We start from the raw sequence: 20,038 nt of genomic DNA, 5'->3' as shown, positions 1-20,038 counted from the left end.
ATTGAATACATACTTATCGTATGTCTCTTATGTGTGGGTACTGATAGGTACTAAGTATAAAATCAACTAAAATTTATAATTATCTGGAATAGATAGGGCATTAAAAACTCTATAATCACAGGCATGTAAAGCAGGAATGAAAATGATGCTCTGAGAGACTGATGTGAGGACATAGTTCAGGTGGCAGGTGGGGCAGCTAAGTGACATTCAGGCCTAGAAAGAGTTTGGCAGCCAAAGAGTGCTTTGCATTTTGGGTTTCCAGAAAATCTATAAACTTGACATATTTTATTTCTAAAACCAAATGCAGAAGAGGGACAATAAATGGTTCAAATTTTTATTGTATTTTGGGGGAAAGACATGGTAATTAATTTTTCCTAAAATATGGTAATTGTGTAGGAAGTTTGAAAACAGGATCAATTTACTTTTGTTTTAAGAATGTTCTTTTTATCACACACATTTAACACCCTGTCTCTCAAATGATGCATGTGTGTGAGTGTAATCTTTTTGCTGATATGTATCATATAAAAAAACTATATTTGCACAGGAAACAAGAAGTAGGAACACCCACAGGTTAGAATATTTGAATAATTTCTGCAAGATGTAGCACAAATAGGACCTACCCACTTAAGGGAGATTCTGCTCAGCTTGCCATTTATGCTGGGGAAAGAAAAGTCCTCCAGGAAAGTAAGCAGAGAAGAATCTCAAGGATCTCAAATCACCTCTCCATGTTTGTAAAAATTGGTCTATGAAACTAAAAACAGGAGACTGTTGGGCACAGAAGTAAATGTTCCTCCTCTTGCATGACTAGGCTGGGGAAATAAAACAACAGGAAACATAATCTTCAAGCAAAAGAATTTTTTTTCATAATATAAGCAGTAGGATTATTTTCTTTTTTTGTTTTTCAAACTCTAGAAACTCTTCTGTATGAATAAGTATTTCTTTCATGTTTCTAATGATTAATTTGTGTTCATTAAAAATTAAATGTCTTGGTGCTGTGGCTCTGGCTCAGTGGCAGAGCACTTGCCTGGCATGTGTGAAGCAGTGGGTTCGGTTCTCAGCACCACATCTAAAAACCAAACAAACAAATTAATTAATAAAGAAATAATAAAGTTCTAACAGCAACGAAAAAAATTAAATGACTTTGCCATTGATAATTCAAATTTATCTTCCCTGGAATTGTCTGATGATCTTGACTGAGACTAGGTCAATGATTTGACCTTTACATCCATCCACAGGGCCAAGTTTAAAATTAGTTCTTAAATACTCAAAATAGAAATAGAAAAGAATGTTTTCAAATGAAAGCAATGGCTCTTTTGGTATCTGCAGCATGCTTTAATTCCTACCATGTATGCGTAAATTGGCAAAGTAATCCTAATGGCTTGAAACAAATGTATTTCTATCATAGAGTAAGTCCCAAGCCCATCTACCCTGAATCTTTGGATAAAGACAAAACTCCATCCTGCCATGCACCTGGTCGGTTGTGCAATGCTGACCAATGAACAGCTGCTAACAATAAGGGTATTGTGTTTATGTAACACAGTTCAGGATCTGATGGTTAGTCTCTCGATAAATGTTGAAACGCTAGGGAATTTTCTCTTGCCAGTATGCCTGCTTCATGGAAAGTACTGTGTCTAGTTTAAACTATATACTTAAATTTTCTCTCTGTATGAACTGGTGGACTTGCATTTTACAAGATCATATTAACCTTTCCAGTTGGTTTGAGGAAGTTGAGGATCTCTCAGCTAAGAAATGGCCATACATTGTGTCAATGAAGGTTAATTTTAGCAACTGTTTTCTGTGGACTTGTTTTACCAAGTTAACAAGAGTCTGTATTATGTTTTTTTCCCATTGATGTGGGTGTGTCCTTGTGTGTGTATTCAAGAGAGGCTTCCGTTTGTTGAGTGATCTTCATGCAAACATCTTGGAGTGCTTTACAAAAGAATTTTAAAAATTAAACCAAACAGGATATGAAACTGTGCTGCCAAACAAGTAAGTCTTTAGGCATGATTTAAATTTAGTTAATGACATAAAGAGCTAAATCTGTGAAAGGAAGCAAGTTCTTTGGATCAGAAAAAAAGAATCAGAAAACAGATACTCATATTTTGTCTACATCTTCATTCGAGTAGCTCCAAAAATGTTCTTTTAGAAGTGCAGTTGGAAAACCCTGGGCTAAGTGAACTCCAAGAACCATTGTTTTAGGGATAATAGTTCCCATGTGCAAAGAGATCTGCAGATTACAAAGCAGTTTCCCAGCCATTATTTAGTTTGATTGTCACAGCACCCTACCAAAGTGGTTAAGGAATGTGTTATCCCATTTTACAGAAGAATAGACTGATGACAGGAGAAAATTAAGGGATTAAACTAAGGTCATCCAGCTAGATAATGATAGTGTTAGGACTGGAATATGTGTCATGATCTAAGCCCTGTCCTCTCTTTACAGTGCCATGAGTTCCAACTGTGGCAAAGCATTTACTCTAGATACTCTCCCCCTGCCATTATAGCCATCTGTCTCTGGGGTGATATTAATGATTTTTGTTTCCCAGGACACTCTGGCATTCTACTTCCTCTCAGAAGGAACTCCTAACATTCTTGTTTAAATAGAAAATTAGAACACTAGGGTCTTCTAATGCAAGTGCATACCAAAAACAATTTTATGACTTAATCCTTTCACAATATTTAAAGGGGTTTGTTTTTGAAGTCACTTTCCAGGGGTTCTCAGAATCTTCTTGAGAAGATGCAGTTGCAATAATTAGATCCTTAGTTCTGTGACTGTAGATGGCTCCTCCTGGTAAGACTTGTAGTAGAAAAAGAAATGGGGGATTCTTAATGAATTTTCTTTCCATTATGATCTGGGTTAGTCAGCTTTCCATTGCTATGACAAAAAGACCTGAGATAGTTAGCTTAAAAGAGGAAAGACTGATTTTTGGATCACAGTTTTGGAGGTTTCATCCCAGGATTATTTGGCCCATTGCTTTTGAGCCTGTGGCAACGTAGTGCATTATGGGGGGAAGCTTGTAGTGGAACAAAGCTGCTCACCTCGTAGAGCCTGGGAAACAAAGAAAGAGGAGAAGAGACCAGCATCCCAATATCTCCTTCAAAGGACAGGCCCTAACTTCTTTCCACTAAGTTTCACCTCTTAAACATTCCACCACCTCTTGATAGTGCCAATCCGAGGACCAAACTTTTAACATGTGGGCCTTTGGAGGACATTTAAGATCCAAACTATGGCAGTGACTGTATAGGGTTATCCTTGAACCTGTGGGGTTCTGTGTGCATTGTGGTCTCAAAGAGTCCTAGCTTTATGCCAGCTCAATGGTTGTTGAAACTGGATTGGTTCGTGAGATAAGGTACATAGTATTATCTCTTTAAGGAACATTCAGAAGTGACACTGTGAAATTGCTGTCAAGTTTTGTTGTTGCCATTATTTTGCCTCTTCCTCTAAAATTACACTTCATTTCTCATTCAAGGTTTGAACATTAAACTATTTACTTTTTCATTGATGTTTCTATTTGCTTCAGACAAATCTGGGAAGAACATTGTTTTGTGACTCTAGATCTTTTGGCAGAGCACATGGGGTGGATCTCAAGAACAAGCAATTGAAACCATGTCTCTGTAACCAGATTCTTGAGCAGGTCACTCAAGCTAAAAAGGAGCGCAAGCAAGGTGATGGAGAAATGGAGGGACACTGTGAGGGCACCAAGTACCTTGCAAAAAGTTAATAAATATAAGGATGTTATTTTTTACCTTGCACTTCAATATAAGTTTTCCAGATTTCTACATTTATACTTGATTTAAAAATATTAATATAAAGACTTCAGCTATCTTGCCCTAGCCAATAAACACAGGCTATCCAAAAGATTTATATGACTTCCATATGTCATTTGAGCATTTGAGACAGGAAGACAAACCATCCCATGTGGAAATATCAAGGATAAAAGATAGCTTGGGAACAGTGTTCCCAAGCTGGCTGCATTCCCCAATCCCACCTCCTGTATGGGCACACATTCTCTTTCTTGTCCTTCAGTCTCTCTGGTGATGAGTTATTTCTGGCTCATTTTCCTAACCTTTGGATACTGCCTTTTTCCTTGCACCAGTGTTTATCTCAGTTTCACTTTGATTACCTGATCCCTATTCCTTTATTCGTTTCTTTCAGTTTGATTTGATTTTGCTCCTTCACCTCCACCTCTGGATTTGCTCTATATTTACCCTTGTCAATCTGTACTTAGTTTGCTCTGCTTTAAATATCTTTCGTTTTTGTATATTCATCACATGATTGCCACATGTCACCTTCTGTAACATGACTGCATTGATATCTGTCTCAGTAGCATTGTGTTTGATGCTGTGGAAGGAATATAAAAACATGTAAATTAGGGATCTTTCCTCTTTTCTACTTGCCTGGAATACCTCTTTTCATAAAATCTTTAATTCTAATGACCAATTTTTTTTTTCTAATCAGCCAGACTTTTGGTAATTATTTCTTCTTGAAATTTCCTTTTATATTTATTGTCCACGTGGCTCAAGATCCCCCAGAAGATGTTGTATCATGACTTAAGTTGTCACTAGCAGTGTCTTACACAGAATAGAAGCTCAGCTAGTGTCTGCTATTCGTTTTGCATGGGATATAAGACTATGGGCACAGATAAGACTATATCATGTAACCAAGTTCTAAGTAGAACTTTAAGTTAAAGTGCTATATTTTACAATAGAAATTTCTGTGGTGATCAAAATATTCTATATCCTCATTGCCCAAAATGGTGGCCACTAGCCACATTTTGTTACTGAGTACTTGAAATGTTGCTACTATGACTGAGGACCTGGATTTAAATTTTATTTAACTATAAATACTTTAAATTTTAAAAACCTCACATAGATAGTGGCTACAAGATTGGATAGTGCATGCTATAGGAATGCAGAAAGGGGAAATATAAGTATGAAATACAAGTTAGGCAAGTGCTAATGGAAGAAGATGAATTTGGAATTGGAAGATGGTAAACAGAGAAAAGGATATTTAAGGAAGAAATATAGCAGAAACTCAGAGGTGATTGACAATGTTATATTTGAGACCACTTTGAAGATGAGATAGAGCAGGGTTTGAGAACTAGTGATAACAGTAACAACAGCAGCCATTGATTGATACAAAACATACTAATTTAATCTTAACAGCAATATTATTACTCAAGAAAATATAAATGATTTGTCTAAGGGTACGAGTTAATATTGGACCTGGAATTTGAACATAAATCTGCCTAGTTCAAAAAGCTAAGCTGGACTGGGTATGTGGCTCAAGCGGTAGCGCGCTTGCCTGGCATGCATGCGACCCGGGTTCGATCCTCAGCACCACATACAAACAAAGATGTTGTGTCCACCGATAACTGAAAAATAAATATTAAATTCTCTCTCTCTCTCTCTCTCTCTCTCTCTCTGTTTTTTTAAAAAGAGCTAAGCTTTCAGCTAACATACTATGCTGTCTTATGATTTTCCATGTTAAGAAAGACTTGTAAATAGGGAATAGCCCAAATGCCCTTCACTGGTAAATGGGTAAACAATAGAATGCATCTGATCAATGGAATACTACTTAGTAATATGAAAGGAACAGAACTATAAATATGTGTAGCAACATGGATAAATTCCAAATGCATTGTGCTAAGTGAAACAGGCTGGATGTAAGACTATATAATATGTAATTCCATTAGATGATATTTCAGAAAAGACCAAAGACATATCTGTAGTTGCCAGGGACTGAGAGAGTAAAGGGCAGGTTTTGATTACAAAGAAATACAAATTTTTTTTTTCAGGAGAGGTGGAAATATTCTATATCTCAATAATATGGTAGTTACACGACTAAGCATTTTTCAAGATTCACAGAACTATGAACTGAAATGGATGAATTTTACTGAATGTAAGCTGTACTTCAATAAACTTTACTGAAAAACAGAAACTTAAAGTACATGCAAGTCTATTTTCACAAAGACTGCAGGAATATGGTTAGTTATTATAATTCAGATTATTTTGAAAAATAAATAATTATAATTTTTGGGTCCAAAAATTCTCATGTTTATGGTATGTAGATATACAGCATGTTTAAGAGAAAATGATGTAGGAATTAAAGCCTCAAAAAAGAGACAGATATATGTGTGCATATATCTAAAACAGTTAAATTTGTATTTAACATGAGTTGACACAGTAAATGTTCGTTCAACTTGATGTTTATTTGCCATTGGCAAAGGAAAGAGGGTGGAGATGGAGGAGGAAGAGTTATTTTAATTAAATCTGAATGGTAAGATGTTATATGACTTATCCTATTTTCCTTTTATTTTTATTTAAATGAAAAATAACTATCACATGAGGTCATCAGCCTCTTTGAAAGCTTGCTTTAGGATTTCTCAATACATAATGAAATTTTCATTTTTACAATAATCCACTTATACGAGACAATAGTACAATTGATATCTTTTAGCATATACTGATTTCCTCCTTTTTATTTCCAAGAAAATTGGCATGCAGAATTAATTATCTAAAAGCCTTGTAGGATTCCATTTTCACTAATTTTATTGAGTGTTCATATAACCATAGATTCATATAATTTTAGGCAGAAGAGACTTGAAGTTATTATCTGGCCCAATTTATTGTCTGCAAGCAGATAAGGTGTTATCTGTTTTATAATAGAAGAGGTAACACAAGAGTTGTAAATTTTCCATACATTTCTAATGATTAGGGTTTTATGTTTAAGAGTTATTACTGTCAATAAATAACTACAAAAAAGATTTACTAATGATTGTGATTTAAGAATTTTACTTGATTCTCTGCTTTAAGAATTTCCCTGGTTTATTAACATCACATATAATAGTATGCCAATATTCCTGGTTAATCTTCAATAGTCTCACGAGGGAAAGTATAAATTAGATAATAAGTTATTCTTTGAATGGACTGCATTTATTAATGTGGAATTTGAGGTAATGAATGTGAAAACACTTTGAAGGCTGTAATACACTGAACAAATATTGCTCTTTCCCCTTGATTTTATCTTTAGTCATTTGCTTATCATTTTCTCTAGAATCTTGAGTATTATCAGGCATACATTTGCAGAGAAAATTGATATCTGATATTTTTGCTGGATAGAAAATAATTGTATAGTTAAGCATACATCTACATATAGTACATTTCAAGTAATGACATAATTTAAATAATACCAATAAAATAACTTTTTGAATGGAAAGAAAACCAGTAACTGGTGTCATGGTTGACTTGTCACTCTTCAGTAATCTTGTAACTAGATATGTGTATGTTGTGTGTTTATCTGTCTTTATGTATATGTTGTTAAGACTATGATCCCAGGTAATATTTCTATGTGTACCACCTTTATTTTTCTTCTTGTAATTTCCCAATAAGCTATTGTCTTGGTGTATTTTGTTCTGCTATAACAGAATGCTTGAGACCTGTTAATTTGTAAAGAATGAAATTTGTTCTTTCACAGTTCTGGACTAGGAAGTATAAGATTGAGACATTGGCCAGGTGCATCCTTCAGAGGAGAGACATGTCATATCCTCACATGTCAAAAGACCAGAAAAGAGAGGGAGGAACTCTTTGTTCTCACATGGCAGAGGGGCAGGAGAGAGCAACCCACCTTGGCAATCCTTTATTGCATAGGCATTGTAGCTCTGCTCTCATCACCTGAACACTCCTAGCACTGTTGCATTGGGGATTAAGTTTCCAAAACATGAATTTGGGGGGAACATATTCAGACCATAGTAGATACATAGGGAGAGTGAGATTAAATGTAAGATGGGAGAATTTATTAACTTTTGATTGTATTATGGCAATATTAACATCTCCATAAATGTATTTTTTGATGGTTATTGAAAACTTAAACCAAAGAATAAAGTGGTAAATTTGACAAAATTGCGTTTTTAAAAGATATTTTTATCTACCTGAGGCATTCTGTATGTATTCTTTTGAATTCTTTGTCCTTTTCTAATTATGTCTTTCCACAAAATATTGTGTGAAAAATACTTTGTTAAAAGATGGAATTTTCAAACCGATGATAAGAAGTACCCAAGTGTACATTGGAAGTCAACTCAAATAATATTAACAAACAGGTTTAAACAATTATTGAAAAGTTGAGTTAAATTTTCTTTAAGGCTAATTTCATTTGTGTGAATTGCTAATCCCCATAGTCACGAGTTGGACCAGCTTAAATATTGATAACTGATGACCGTTAGTGTAGGGCTCAGGTCTCATTGTCACTTTCATCCCTTTGTGGCAGAAATTCAAACAAAATAATGATAGCTGCTATCCCTGGGTTTGCAGACCACAGAATAGGCAGTCCTACAATCACTAGTTCTCTGAAAGGGAAGGTACATCTCAGGCCTACTGACTGGGTCTGCAAGCCCAGGGAAGATGGATAGTGAGTTGGCAGAGGGCACCAAGAGAAGGACTCAAAGAAATAAGAAGTTAAAAGAAAAGGGATGGATATCTTTGTACAATATAAAATGCAAGATTGCTAACCTTGGGAGATACATATAGGATGATGGATATATGGGGAAAAGTGTTACAAATTTAGATGTAAAATGCTACCTGGGTTTTCTAATTTATTTTTAGATTCCATATTTGGGTTGTATTGAAGTTCTGTTGAGGAAGTACCTACCTAGAACCAGTAAGCGTTTTGAATATGGCTGTTATTGATATATTTTGATTTGTGCTAAAAAAGAAAAGCAGTAGAAATTTAATGGTTATTTTCATTTTTCTTTCTCATGATCAAGGAGGTAAGAGGGGGTTCTTCAGCTCATTGCTGTTCTTCATGTCTGGATCCTGGGAATGGTAACTGCAGTTCAGGGGTGTCTCTTGCTCATAATTATCAGTTATAAATGGATTATAAAGTGATTTTAACATTTCAACACTTTTATATCAAAAGTCCCTCTAAGGAGCTAAGCGAAATATCCTGCTTGTAATTAAGGTCACAAATAAAAGCCAGGTGATCAGTCTAGATCAGGGTCTATGAGGAAAGCATAGCTCTGGGCCAGATATTGAGTGGCTGGCAGAACATAAAGCGGGAGGTAGGTAGGCACAAGTCCAATGGGATTGATAAGAATTTGGATCTACACAGGCCAAAGTAGACTAGGAGTACAGACCAGGGAAGGATCTGAATGACACAATTCTGTCCTGCCCAAGGCCTAGGACTTACGGGATCTTAGCAGGAGCCCTTTTCCCTTTTTCTTGCTTAGCTATTTCTCTTCTTTTCCTCCTCAAACCCACACCCTCCTATATGCCCCGCAACAGGCATGGGAAGTAAGTATAGTCAAAGGATATTATTCTCGTGTGCTGATTTCAGGCCAGTAGATGGATTTTTATTCGTGACCAGGAAATGTGCATTCTCCAAGGGAAATGGTTATAGTTATTGTCCCCAAGAGTGTCCTGTCTGAGTGGTTTCATGGTTAAGAAAGTTCAAGAACACTATTCTAAAATCAGTAAAAACAAGTAATAGTCTTAAAGATAATTTTAAGTTTTTAAATTTCTTCTTTTGGGGGCAAGTACTGGGAATTGAACTCAGGGGAACTTGACCACTGAGCCATATCTCCAGCCTTATTTTGTATTTTATTTAGAGACAGAGTCTCACTGAGTTGCTTAGCAACTCTCTTTTGCTGAGGCTGGCTTTGAACTCTTGATCCTCCTGCTTCAGCCTCCTGAGCCACTGGGATTAGAGGTGTGTGCCACCATGCCTCGATTATCTCATTATGATTTTTTAAAATAAATTTCATATAAAATTCCAACATATTATCAGCTTTACCAAGTCATCTCTCCTATAACTATAAAAATATGATCACATTTCCTCTTCATATCCAGCTGTTTTCGTGGGAGACTCTACTTGCCAAACTAAGGATCTAGCCAATTTAAGAATATTTTCAAAGATGGAGTGACCCTACGTGGGACAAGTTTGTCATCCTCCTCATGCTTCAGTTTCTTCCTGTTTAAAATGGTGGCCATGCCTGCCTAGTAGAGTTATGGTGAGGAATAAATGAGTGAGTGTGAAGTATTTAGAGCCTGGCACAGGTGGTGCTGGGTGTGTGTTAGCTTGTTTCTACTTCATGGATGCCCAAGACTTCTTTCTGCTCTGCCCTGAGTTTGTCTAGGTCAGACACCTCAGTTCCCATAGAGGTTCCTCCAGAAAATACACAGAGCTAACTGTGTACTCCCAGTGACAATTTCTGCCCCCATACTTTTGTTTCCAAAGAAGGATATTCTGTTTTCCTCCAAATGTGGGTGAGGCGTTTGGCTAAATCCAACAGAGCCCATCCCATTACTTTATGTGAGATATAGGTAACATTTGGGGATAAAGCAGAAAAAGACAGCACAGAGGAGGAGACTCCATTGCAGCACAAGTACAAATCCAGTTGTGATTCTTATTAGGCTGGCTGCTGTGCTTTCTCAGCCTCTCTCAGGTAGCAGGGGCCTCTAAGTTAGGAATCTGGGCCCAATCTTGGCTCCAGATTTACCTGCTCTACCATGAAATTCTTTCAGGATTATCCATGGTGGGAATAGCTATTCCCTTCTGGGAAAATCCCTTTGCTCTTCACAGAATTTTAGTTAGCTCCTGTGACACCAATAAGAAAATCCATCAGGAAGCCGTCATTGGTGTATTTCCCACATCCTACATTTATGCACAGTCAGTCTTTGTGAAAAAGGACCAAGCACAGCTGATTTGGTTAAAGTACAGTGAAAAACCCAAGTCCCCATGTGTGTGTGGGTTTCACCAGCCCACCTCAGCAAGGCCAGGCCACTCTATAAGTTTGTGAAGATCATGTCTTTAAAGTATTGGGTCTTTAGTAATTTAGGAGTCATGTATCAACAAAGTCCCCCTTTTCCTATGTAATCATTGAATCATTTTCACTTAGTAGCCACAGGCACTGATAATGAAAAAACAAGGAATTTTATCGAATGTCAAGATAAAAAAGTTCGCCATTTACTTAATATTTCAAGAGAGAAACCAAAAAATGTAAACCTTATAATATGCCAGGTAATTTAAAATATCTTATATTAGCATCTGCTAAAACTCTGTAATAAGACTATGATCTTTCATGTTATGGTTGATTAAAATGAGCTCCTTAAAAAAGGTGAAGTTATTTGGCATAGGTCAGAAGGCTATTAGGTGATGAATCTACATGAAACTAAAGGCCATGTTCCTTCCATTCTCCTCTTTCCATCTGTGGAAGTCTGACGAAATGTTTCTTTAATTTCTGCTGTAATATATTGTTAAAAATCTGTTACTGCTATGAACAGAGGCTGGAGTAAAGCCAGGAAAGTTTGAAAGACATTCCATAGAAGTTTTGAGCTTTTAATTGACAAGTTGAAGTTGATACAGCTGACAACATTTAGAGGCAAAGCACGAGTCAAGCATCCTCAAGTTGCTCCTTGAACAGAGGCACAGAAAAAGGGAAACCTTGACCACTCCCTTCCCTAGTGTATGTCTGTGGGCTACTAGTCACACCCCCTCCCCATCTTCCCCACAATTTGCCACAGAAAGAAAAACAAAATACCTTTTTAGTGTAAGGGCAGGAAGTAGTCACAGCTCTTGCTTCACTCCCTTACTCACTTAACTATCTCTACTCATTTTAGGGCAAATTGGTAACCAGAATATGGAGATTGTCTTTGCTAAACAATGTTAAAGGGTAGCAGGCTAGTTACACCTGTGAGCAGGGTAGGATTTAGATATTGTGTCTGGTGTCTTATAACCTTAAATTCAGGGGCTTAAGCAAATTGTATTCATCAAGAGCTATTATGGGTACCTTTGTTCCTCCTTAAGCTGATGGGAAAAAAAAAAAAGGTCACATTTACTTGGAAGCAAAAACATCTTAAAATAGCACTGAATCTTGCACATGTTGAGGAACAAATAGTCACATCCCCCTATAGTGCGAAATCTTCATTTTACTTAGAACATGGCTGACATGTTTATAAGCTAAGTTTCTTTTCAAACCAGTGAATCCCGCAGATGTCTCATCTGGGAGGACTTATGAGCTGTGTGACTTACTTTATTGTTATTGTTAATAATAAAACAAACTGTTCAATTTAGAAATAATTTTTTAGCCTTTTCATGTTTTTTTGCACATTTCCTTTGTAGCTTTGAAAGAGTCCTTTGTATTTTAATAGTTTATTCACTGATTCCAATAAAAATATTTTAAAAAAGGAAATAAAACTACAATAGGCATTGGAAAAACATCATGTCTTTAGAAACCACATTGGTTCTGCTGATATTAACAGGACCAGGTAGGAACAGATAAAACTTCTCTGATAAAACTTCTCAGATAAAAGTGCTTTTCTGAATGTACACAGAGTGTTTGGTTATATATTGATGTTGCAATGTAAATTTTCCTATGATGCTTAGGAAATTGGATTACTAAGACTGAAGCAAATTATTGTAAGCTGAATACCTAGGAACTATATGGGGAACCCAAGAAGACTCTATAAGCTATTCAAGAAAACATGACACTTCACTTCCATAAATGGGCCACACACTATTTGACAGATTTGACTTGACTTATTTCTAATATCTCAACATGTGTTTCATTGAACACTAGGAGTCCAGGAAATGGAGATGGACGAAGATCATCTTTCATCTAATGCATGGGATGTTATATTTATATTTTATATTCCTTGCCTTTCCTATCGTTTGCCTTCTCTATTAATAACCATCCTTAAGGGGTTCTTGTAGCAGTGGATATAGCAGATTAGTGGAAGTCGTGTTAATTTTCATATAATGTCTATCCATACTTGCATTAACACATTTTATTGTTTAGAATCAAGTGATTTCTATCACTACTGGCAAATAGATAAGATTCATAAGTCAAGTATCATGTATTTTCCCCCTTATTTTCTGTATTACCTATGCAACCAGGTATAGGCATCCATCCAGTGGAAGGTAAGTGATTAGTTGATATTTGAATGAAATCTATTTGTCTCTTTATGATTAGAAATACTGAAGCATAAGACTTAAGGAACTCTTCAAAGTTACACAGCAGGCAGGTATTAAGGGAATAGGTCTCATTTTTTTTGCTCTTCTAATTGATCCCTGTTTTCCTCCAGATTCTGCTTCCTTCAAAATAAAACAAAAACCTTATATAAAAATCTGACTTTTTTACAGTATATTTATCAAATATATTTACAGTAGATTAATTTTTTTACAGTATATTTATCAAATGAAGAATTGGTTGGCCTGGCTTCCTTGACAAAAGCTCTTGGAGATGTCATCGTGCAGTTGTACAACTTCAGGTTTCAATCATTTTTTTTTCTAGAATCTTTCAGACTGAACAGAGATTCTCACAATAGCTATATACAATGTCCATTTCATTCACTGAAACTAAATCAAAAGAAAAATCTCTTTCAGTCAAATGCAATTCAATTTATTGTAATAAGTGTGATCTACTTCATAAGCTTGGGGTACAAATAAGGTCATGTGGTAGTCATCAGTGCTGTTTACCAAATATTTCCAGATTTTGACTCCTGGCAACATGATAGGATTGCATTTCCTGGCTTTCCGTATGGTGGGATGGGATTATGTGACTAGATTTGGCCAAAGTGCTGAGAACAGGGTGTATGTCATTTCCAGGCCACAGTATTTAATCTCCATCTGAGACCCTACACTGAACACTCTTTCTTTGGCATGGTGGATGGGTAAATGCTTAAGATCGTAGCTTCTCCATCAGCCTGTGTATTTGAGTGATTAAGACAAGCAGAGTCCTCTATTGACATTAGCATTGATAAGAAAAGAACCTTTGATATTTTAAGTCACTGAGATTGGGATTGTTGTCACTATAACATAATTTATTTGTTCTGACTCAAAGAGGTGATATTTCTTTTATTTTTCCAGGTAATCTTTGGAAACCTTAACATTATCATCTTCCCTCTGCATCAGTTTGTCAAAAAAAAATTCCATGATTTTATTATATCCAAAATGATCATTAAAAAAAGTTAAAGTGCCTTATCAGTCAAGTACTGCCTTTACTCTGATGTTGGCCATGTAGTGTGCCCATGGTTTCTCACAGATGAATCATTTTTTGTCTGCTAACATGATGATGCATACCCTAGAAGATACAGATCTCTGCCTGGGTCTAGGTAGGGCCACATGCCAAGATAACAACTATTAAATTTATGCCTTCATCCTTAGCTACTGCCCAAATTACACAGTAGGAAAGGGTATATGGACCCCAGCACTCACTGTATGGAACCATGTCTATCTCCTGAATTCTGGGCCATGATGGAAACTTCTGGTGCTTATTGCTTTATTCAGTCAATGGACCCTATTTAGAACAGATGATCCATCAGCGAGATTCTAATAGTCTTTGCCACCAAAAAGGAATAAATCAATGGTTCATGTAGATAGACATACAGATACACAATTAATTCAAACATGTTAACCTGACATGTCATTATCAGAGTGACTGATGCTCTTTTGAATTGGAGGAAGATTTATAGAGGTGACCATTGATTTTTGGCCTCCAACAATAAGATTTTTTTTCTTATTAGAAAATTGGAGAAAGGAAGTACAGGGAGAAGGACTGAAAATGGACACATGAAAAGTGTTAAGGATATAAGTAATATAGAATGGTTTGAGCAGGTGAGGGTGGATGATAGCAATCGTATTTGTCAGGATGCATGGGCAGTGGGAAATATCTATAGATATTATTTCAGACAACAAGACAGTAAATCAGATGGCAACTTCCACCAGAGAATGACAGCTACTATCCTAAATGCAGCATCCTTGGAGACAGAATGTGAATTGCTAAACCTTATGTGGGACACATGACTCCTAGAATTGTTACCTTGGGTTAGAGAGAGGAAGCATATTGGGCTTTTAAAATTCATATTGGGCTTTTAAAATTCAGACAAAGAAATAATGATTCTGAAAGAGATCATGTCCATCATCTCCAAGGTCATCTCCTTTTCCATCCATAATTCTAAACATTGTGGTGACCGTAGAGCTGGGATTGTAAGGGAAACCTCAAGGTAGCTTGCCTTCCTAAGAACTTCCTCCCTAATAAAATGCTGTCTCTTGTTCCTGCCACCCATTTCATATGCCACAGGAAGCAGCTATGCTTTGTGGTCAGACCAGGGAGAGGGGGATTAAAACCAACACTTTAAGGCCAGCCAGCTTGAGATTTGCTGGCTACCCATTGTTATCCATGCCACAGGATACACAGGCTTGGGGGAGTTTTCTGCAAAGTTTGTGGGTAGCTTGTGCATTCTCATTAATTAGGAAATTAGATTGTTGACTATAAATTGGAGGGTACGGAATGTTTTTATTTTAAGTTGAGGAAATGAAGCGTGGGAGGAGAGATGATAGGCAGGCTTTTTACATCAAATTGCATGGTTTGCTTGTCTTTGCTTTGGGGGTCATGTTCACTTCAGCACCAAGCTGGTCCCTTGGAAGCCCACTCAATCCTCCTGAGGATGGATTCGTTTTACAAGACTTCCTGTATGTGCATGATTCTGAGTAATATAAGTAACCATATTGATTATGAGTCTTCTTTTTCTTTCCCCCAAATTGCCCTTCAGATTTTCTTGCTTAAAACTCAAACTTAAATCTCAATTGCTTTTAATCTTTAAACCAAGTCTCTCAAGCTTACCAGTTTGTGGATAATACATAACAAATAGTAATAGTATCTGTACTAGTTAGTGTAATTCTAGACCTCTAGCTGTATTTTAAGCAGTTCTTTCTTATTTTTCCCACTCTAGCTTCCCTTACTGGGATCCAAATCCAAAAAACCAATGAGGGGTGGTGCCTTCTATGGACACAGGGGTTTTCTCTTGAAACTGGTGCCAACATCCAAAATCTGGCACCAAATGCTCTTAAAGTTCTTTCAAGGCCCCTTACAGTGCTGAGGTCCCTGCATTTCTCATTGTAGAGAAGCTATGTTGGATTCTATACAAATGAGAATGCTTCTCTTCCATTTAGTAGCTGTGCTTCATCTGTTGAACCCCGGAGCTCCATTGTCCAAGTCAAAGCCTATGGCTCTCAGCTTTACCTATATTTTTTTCCTCATAGGACTAGTACTAGGGCCCATACCTGAAGTAGAAGCAGTCTGTTCTGTTCTTCGCTGTAACAAATGAGAGCAAAAAATTCCAACAAACAAGGAATAAAAGCTATAGTTCTTATCTACTCACTCCTGAGGTTTATGTAAATTCCCATTCAGACTCAATCTGGATCCCTACACATCTAAGAAAAGTTACTTTGTGCGAATCTTCTTTTAACCAAATGGAGGATGTGTGAAATCTGGTATTAAAGAGTAAAAACAGTAGCTTTTCCATAAGAGTATATATGTGTGTGTGTGTGTGTGTGTGTGTGTGTGTGTGTGTGTGAGAGAGAGAGAGAGAGAGAGAGAGAGAGATATTAAATTAAGTTCCTATATAATGAATAATGCTTTTATGATTAGAAAGTAGGAGAGTAAGTCAAGTCACTTGATATTTTCTTCTGGGTTTAGATGGTTCTAATAATTATGGTCTGCATGAATAATGATCCTTAGGGTTGTTCTGGGCACAGAGCCCTGGGTCTATGGTAAAGCAAATGGCAAGTAGACTCGAAATACAAAAACTCTCTGTTTTTACTGGGATGTTCTTCTTTTCAAAAATGAACTATCATCATTAGTAAGCATGAAGTTTCATTTGACATTTCATATTTGATATGTATAAGCATGTCCCACTAGCTTATATTTCTAGAATGATTTTCCCAATATGCAATTCTTCTCATGTCCCTGCCCTGTGTAAAATTTCTCAACAGATCTGTGGCTTTCGGATATAGATCATTCCCTTCAGCTCTATTTGCAAGTTTCATCTTTCGTTATCCTCAAACTCCCCTGCTTTGTTTTCCAGCCATCCTGAAGCATCCACAGTTTTCCAGCAATCATTCTTTATCCTGGTTCTAGACCCTTGCGTAGGAGAGGCAGGAGGTTCCTCAATGTAAGAGTTAAATTGCAGTCAGACTTCTCATTTTTGTGTCTGGTATATTTTGAAGGAAAAAAGAGTATTTCATGTCATCTTTCTGAGACTCTTGCTATTTTCTCCATCCCAACAGGTTTTGAGCTTAATAGAGAAAGCTGACAATCTCCCCTAAGGGCTCTGATGTTCCTTTGTGCTCCTCAACAAAAGTAGAGAAGAAACTTTTAAGGTTCCTTGACAGTAACATGAATCTCTCTTAGTTCTTTTTTATTTTTCATTTTGTCTTTCTAGATCAATGGCCTTTAGTTTTAAAATTGGCTCACAGAAGCATCTGCCTTTAGAATGTGAGAGCATGCCATAGTCTTTCTCCCCTTCTAGGAGTTAACCCTCATAAAATAAAAACAATGTATTAAAGTGAAGAAGCCTACTTATGTCTAAGCCAAATCACTGAGAGTGGAAAATAATTTTCCATTCAAGTTGGAGGGAAGGGCATATTGAAAACTTCTACCTCTGTGCTTCCTTATTTACTCAGAGGAGAAAGAAATCAAAATTTAAGATGTAACAAGTTTAGGATACTTTCCCGAAGCTGTAATACCAAGTAGGAGTGTGTTAAATTTCCTTTTCCAATAAAAGTATCACACTCCTAAGTGAACAGCCTCACCTTTACCCTCTCCCCATTTGCTCTAAAAGTGGTGTGCCTGAGATTTGGACTTCACTAACACCTCATTGTGAGTAGAAAAAACAGAACAGAGCACCACGGAGCAAGTGAGGACAGAGGGTCAGTGCACTGACCTGGATTCTGGGACTTGAGTTTGTTGAACACCTTCACCCTACAGGGTCAGGCTAATTGACCCATGTTGCCAAGGATTGAGGGCTATGCGCCCTCTGCTGGGCAGAGCAACAGATGCGTCCACCCTGCAGCACCTGGCCTAATGAAAGTTAAACTTTTGCAAACACTGGGGCAGATGTTCCTGTCAGTATTCAGAGAGATGATCACAAAAGTACAGCCTGGACTATTTAGGGAAATATTAAATCAAATCTGAAGAATTAAGGGAGAAGAACTCATTTTATGTTCTAGCCAATCAACTTCATAGGCACACATTTCTTTACTGAGGAATGTAGCTATAAACTTCTTCTAATGACATTTTTATTCAATAACACAATACACGAATGTGCGTGTCTTGCTGTTCAGAGTAAATGGAAGCACAAGGAGAATTACTGATTAACTCAAATTTTCCATTCAACGTAATGTACACTTTTGGGGGAGTAGAAAGTTTGATATATATGTATGCTTTTACTTGTGTTTAACAAAGGTCCTTCTAAAACCAATTTACTAATTTCAGGCCTTAAAATTTTATCTTGTTCATGTACTTATGTATTTATTTTTATTTTTTGCAGTGCTTGGGATCAAACCCAGGGCCTTGTGCATGCTAGGCAAGTACTCTACCACTGAGCTACATCCTCACTTATTTTTCATTCATTCAACACACATTAATGGGTAGCTTCTATATACCTGGCACTATGTATTGGATAGAGCACTAGGCGATGAAGGAGAGAGGAAAATACCTAGAATGTTGAAATGTTAGTCTTCTTATGGTTTGGATATGAGGCATCCTGCAATGAGCTCTTGTAAAAAACAATGCAAGTATGTTTAGAGGTGAAATGAATAGATTATCAAAGCTGTAATTGAATTGAGATTAATAATTTGAATGGAATACTAGGAGATGAATGTAGACAAGGTCAGGTGTGGCTGGAGGAAGTAAGTCACTGGGGAGAATGCCCTTGGGGATTATATTTTGTCCTTGGATTATCCCTCTCCCTCTCTCTTTGTTTCCTGGCTCTCAGGAGCCAAGCAGCTGTCCTCTGCCATACTCTTCCATTATGAGGCTTTGCCTTACCTCAGGCCCAGACTAATGGAGTCAGCTGACCATGGACTGAGACCTCTGAAACCATGTTCCAAAATAAACTTTTCCTCCTCTAAGTTTTTTCTCCTCAGGTATTTTCGTTACAGTGATGAAAAGCTAACTAACACAAGTCTAGAGGACTTACAACATAATATCATTAATAAAGAAGGGATAAATTGCTGGGATGGTTAAAAAAAGAGGTGAGAATAACAATACACAAAGGGTCAGAAATTAAGATATGCTTTGCATATGGTGAGGAATAAGTAATGAAAGAGGTTTGTGTGTTTGTTAGACAAGGTGGGATATGGCAGGTAGTAGATGGTAGAGAAAAGAAAAGGTAGGTGTGTGTCTTACTGAGTATTTTGTGAGGCCATAAGCCAATGTGTGTTGCATGGAGAAGGTGAGGCTAGTGTGGTGATGTAGTATCACCTTGTCTAGCATGCTGAGCAGATTGAATTTTATCCAACTGGAGAAGAGAAGTTATGGAAGGATTATAATCAGGAGAATGTGATCACTGCTCTTCATTTTAGAAATATTTATCAGAAAAGTAGAGGATGGGTAGAGGGTTGGGAAATGTCAAAAACAGCAACAGGAAGCAATTCATCTTCTGTTGGAACAGAAAAGACTAAAGACAGGTCAGTGAGAAGGAGATTCTGGAATAAGGATTAAATGGAAAATTCTTAAGAGATGGAAACTGTTTGGATGTGGAGGATAAGGAAGAAGGAATATGGGGGGAAGACTTGAAATGGTGATGACCAGGATGAGCAGAAAAAAAAAAAAAAGGTTTGGAGTCACCATCAGTAGTTTCACTTAGGGCATGTTAATTTACAACAACTGCATGTAAAGATACCTACTAAACAACTGGAGAATTCCGAGACACCAAAGAGCTAAAGAGTTTGAGGCATCAGGGAGAACATCCAGGAAGGGTAGGAAGAGAAGGGGATAGAGGGGAAAATGAAGCACGTTTCTTTTTTACTTGGTAGAGTAAGGTGACAATTTTATTATCTACTTCTTGAATATCAATTGAGGATGGAGATTTGAGTAATACTGTCTTAATTAGAAATCTATTGGAAAGTAGGGTATTTTTAAGTAAAATTTTATTCTTGAACTTTACATGCTTAAGTCTATCTTGTATTTAAAGTTAGTGGATGTATGATTTCAAAAAAGTCATATTAAATCAGAAATATCTTAGAAATAAACTCTACATGAAC

General features: G+C 36.8%; 1 protein-coding gene across 6 annotated transcripts in view; it reads left to right on the top strand.

The window, feature by feature from the left end:
- Sugct (succinyl-CoA:glutarate-CoA transferase) overlaps positions 1–20,038 on the top strand; it is a 679,655-nt gene that overhangs the window by 423,673 nt on the left and 235,944 nt on the right. Inside the window, exons 13-14 of one of the 6 annotated variants that reach the window (XM_078039836.1) lie at positions 13,176–13,260; positions 13,859–13,968. The exons of the other annotated variants lie outside the window; for them this stretch is intronic. Of the exons in view, the coding sequence (XP_077895962.1) occupies positions 13,176–13,217 (42 nt within the window). The 3' untranslated portion in view covers positions 13,218–13,260; positions 13,859–13,968. Of the gene's footprint in view, positions 1–13,175; positions 13,261–13,858; positions 13,969–20,038 lie in introns of those variants that run through there. 6 annotated transcript variants of the gene reach the window in all.

Source organism: Ictidomys tridecemlineatus, chromosome 2 (genome assembly GCF_052094955.1).
Source record: "Ictidomys tridecemlineatus isolate mIctTri1 chromosome 2, mIctTri1.hap1, whole genome shotgun sequence".
Classification (NCBI taxonomy): Eukaryota; Metazoa; Chordata; class Mammalia; order Rodentia; family Sciuridae; genus Ictidomys; species Ictidomys tridecemlineatus.
This window is presented reverse-complemented; position numbering and strand designations above follow the sequence as displayed.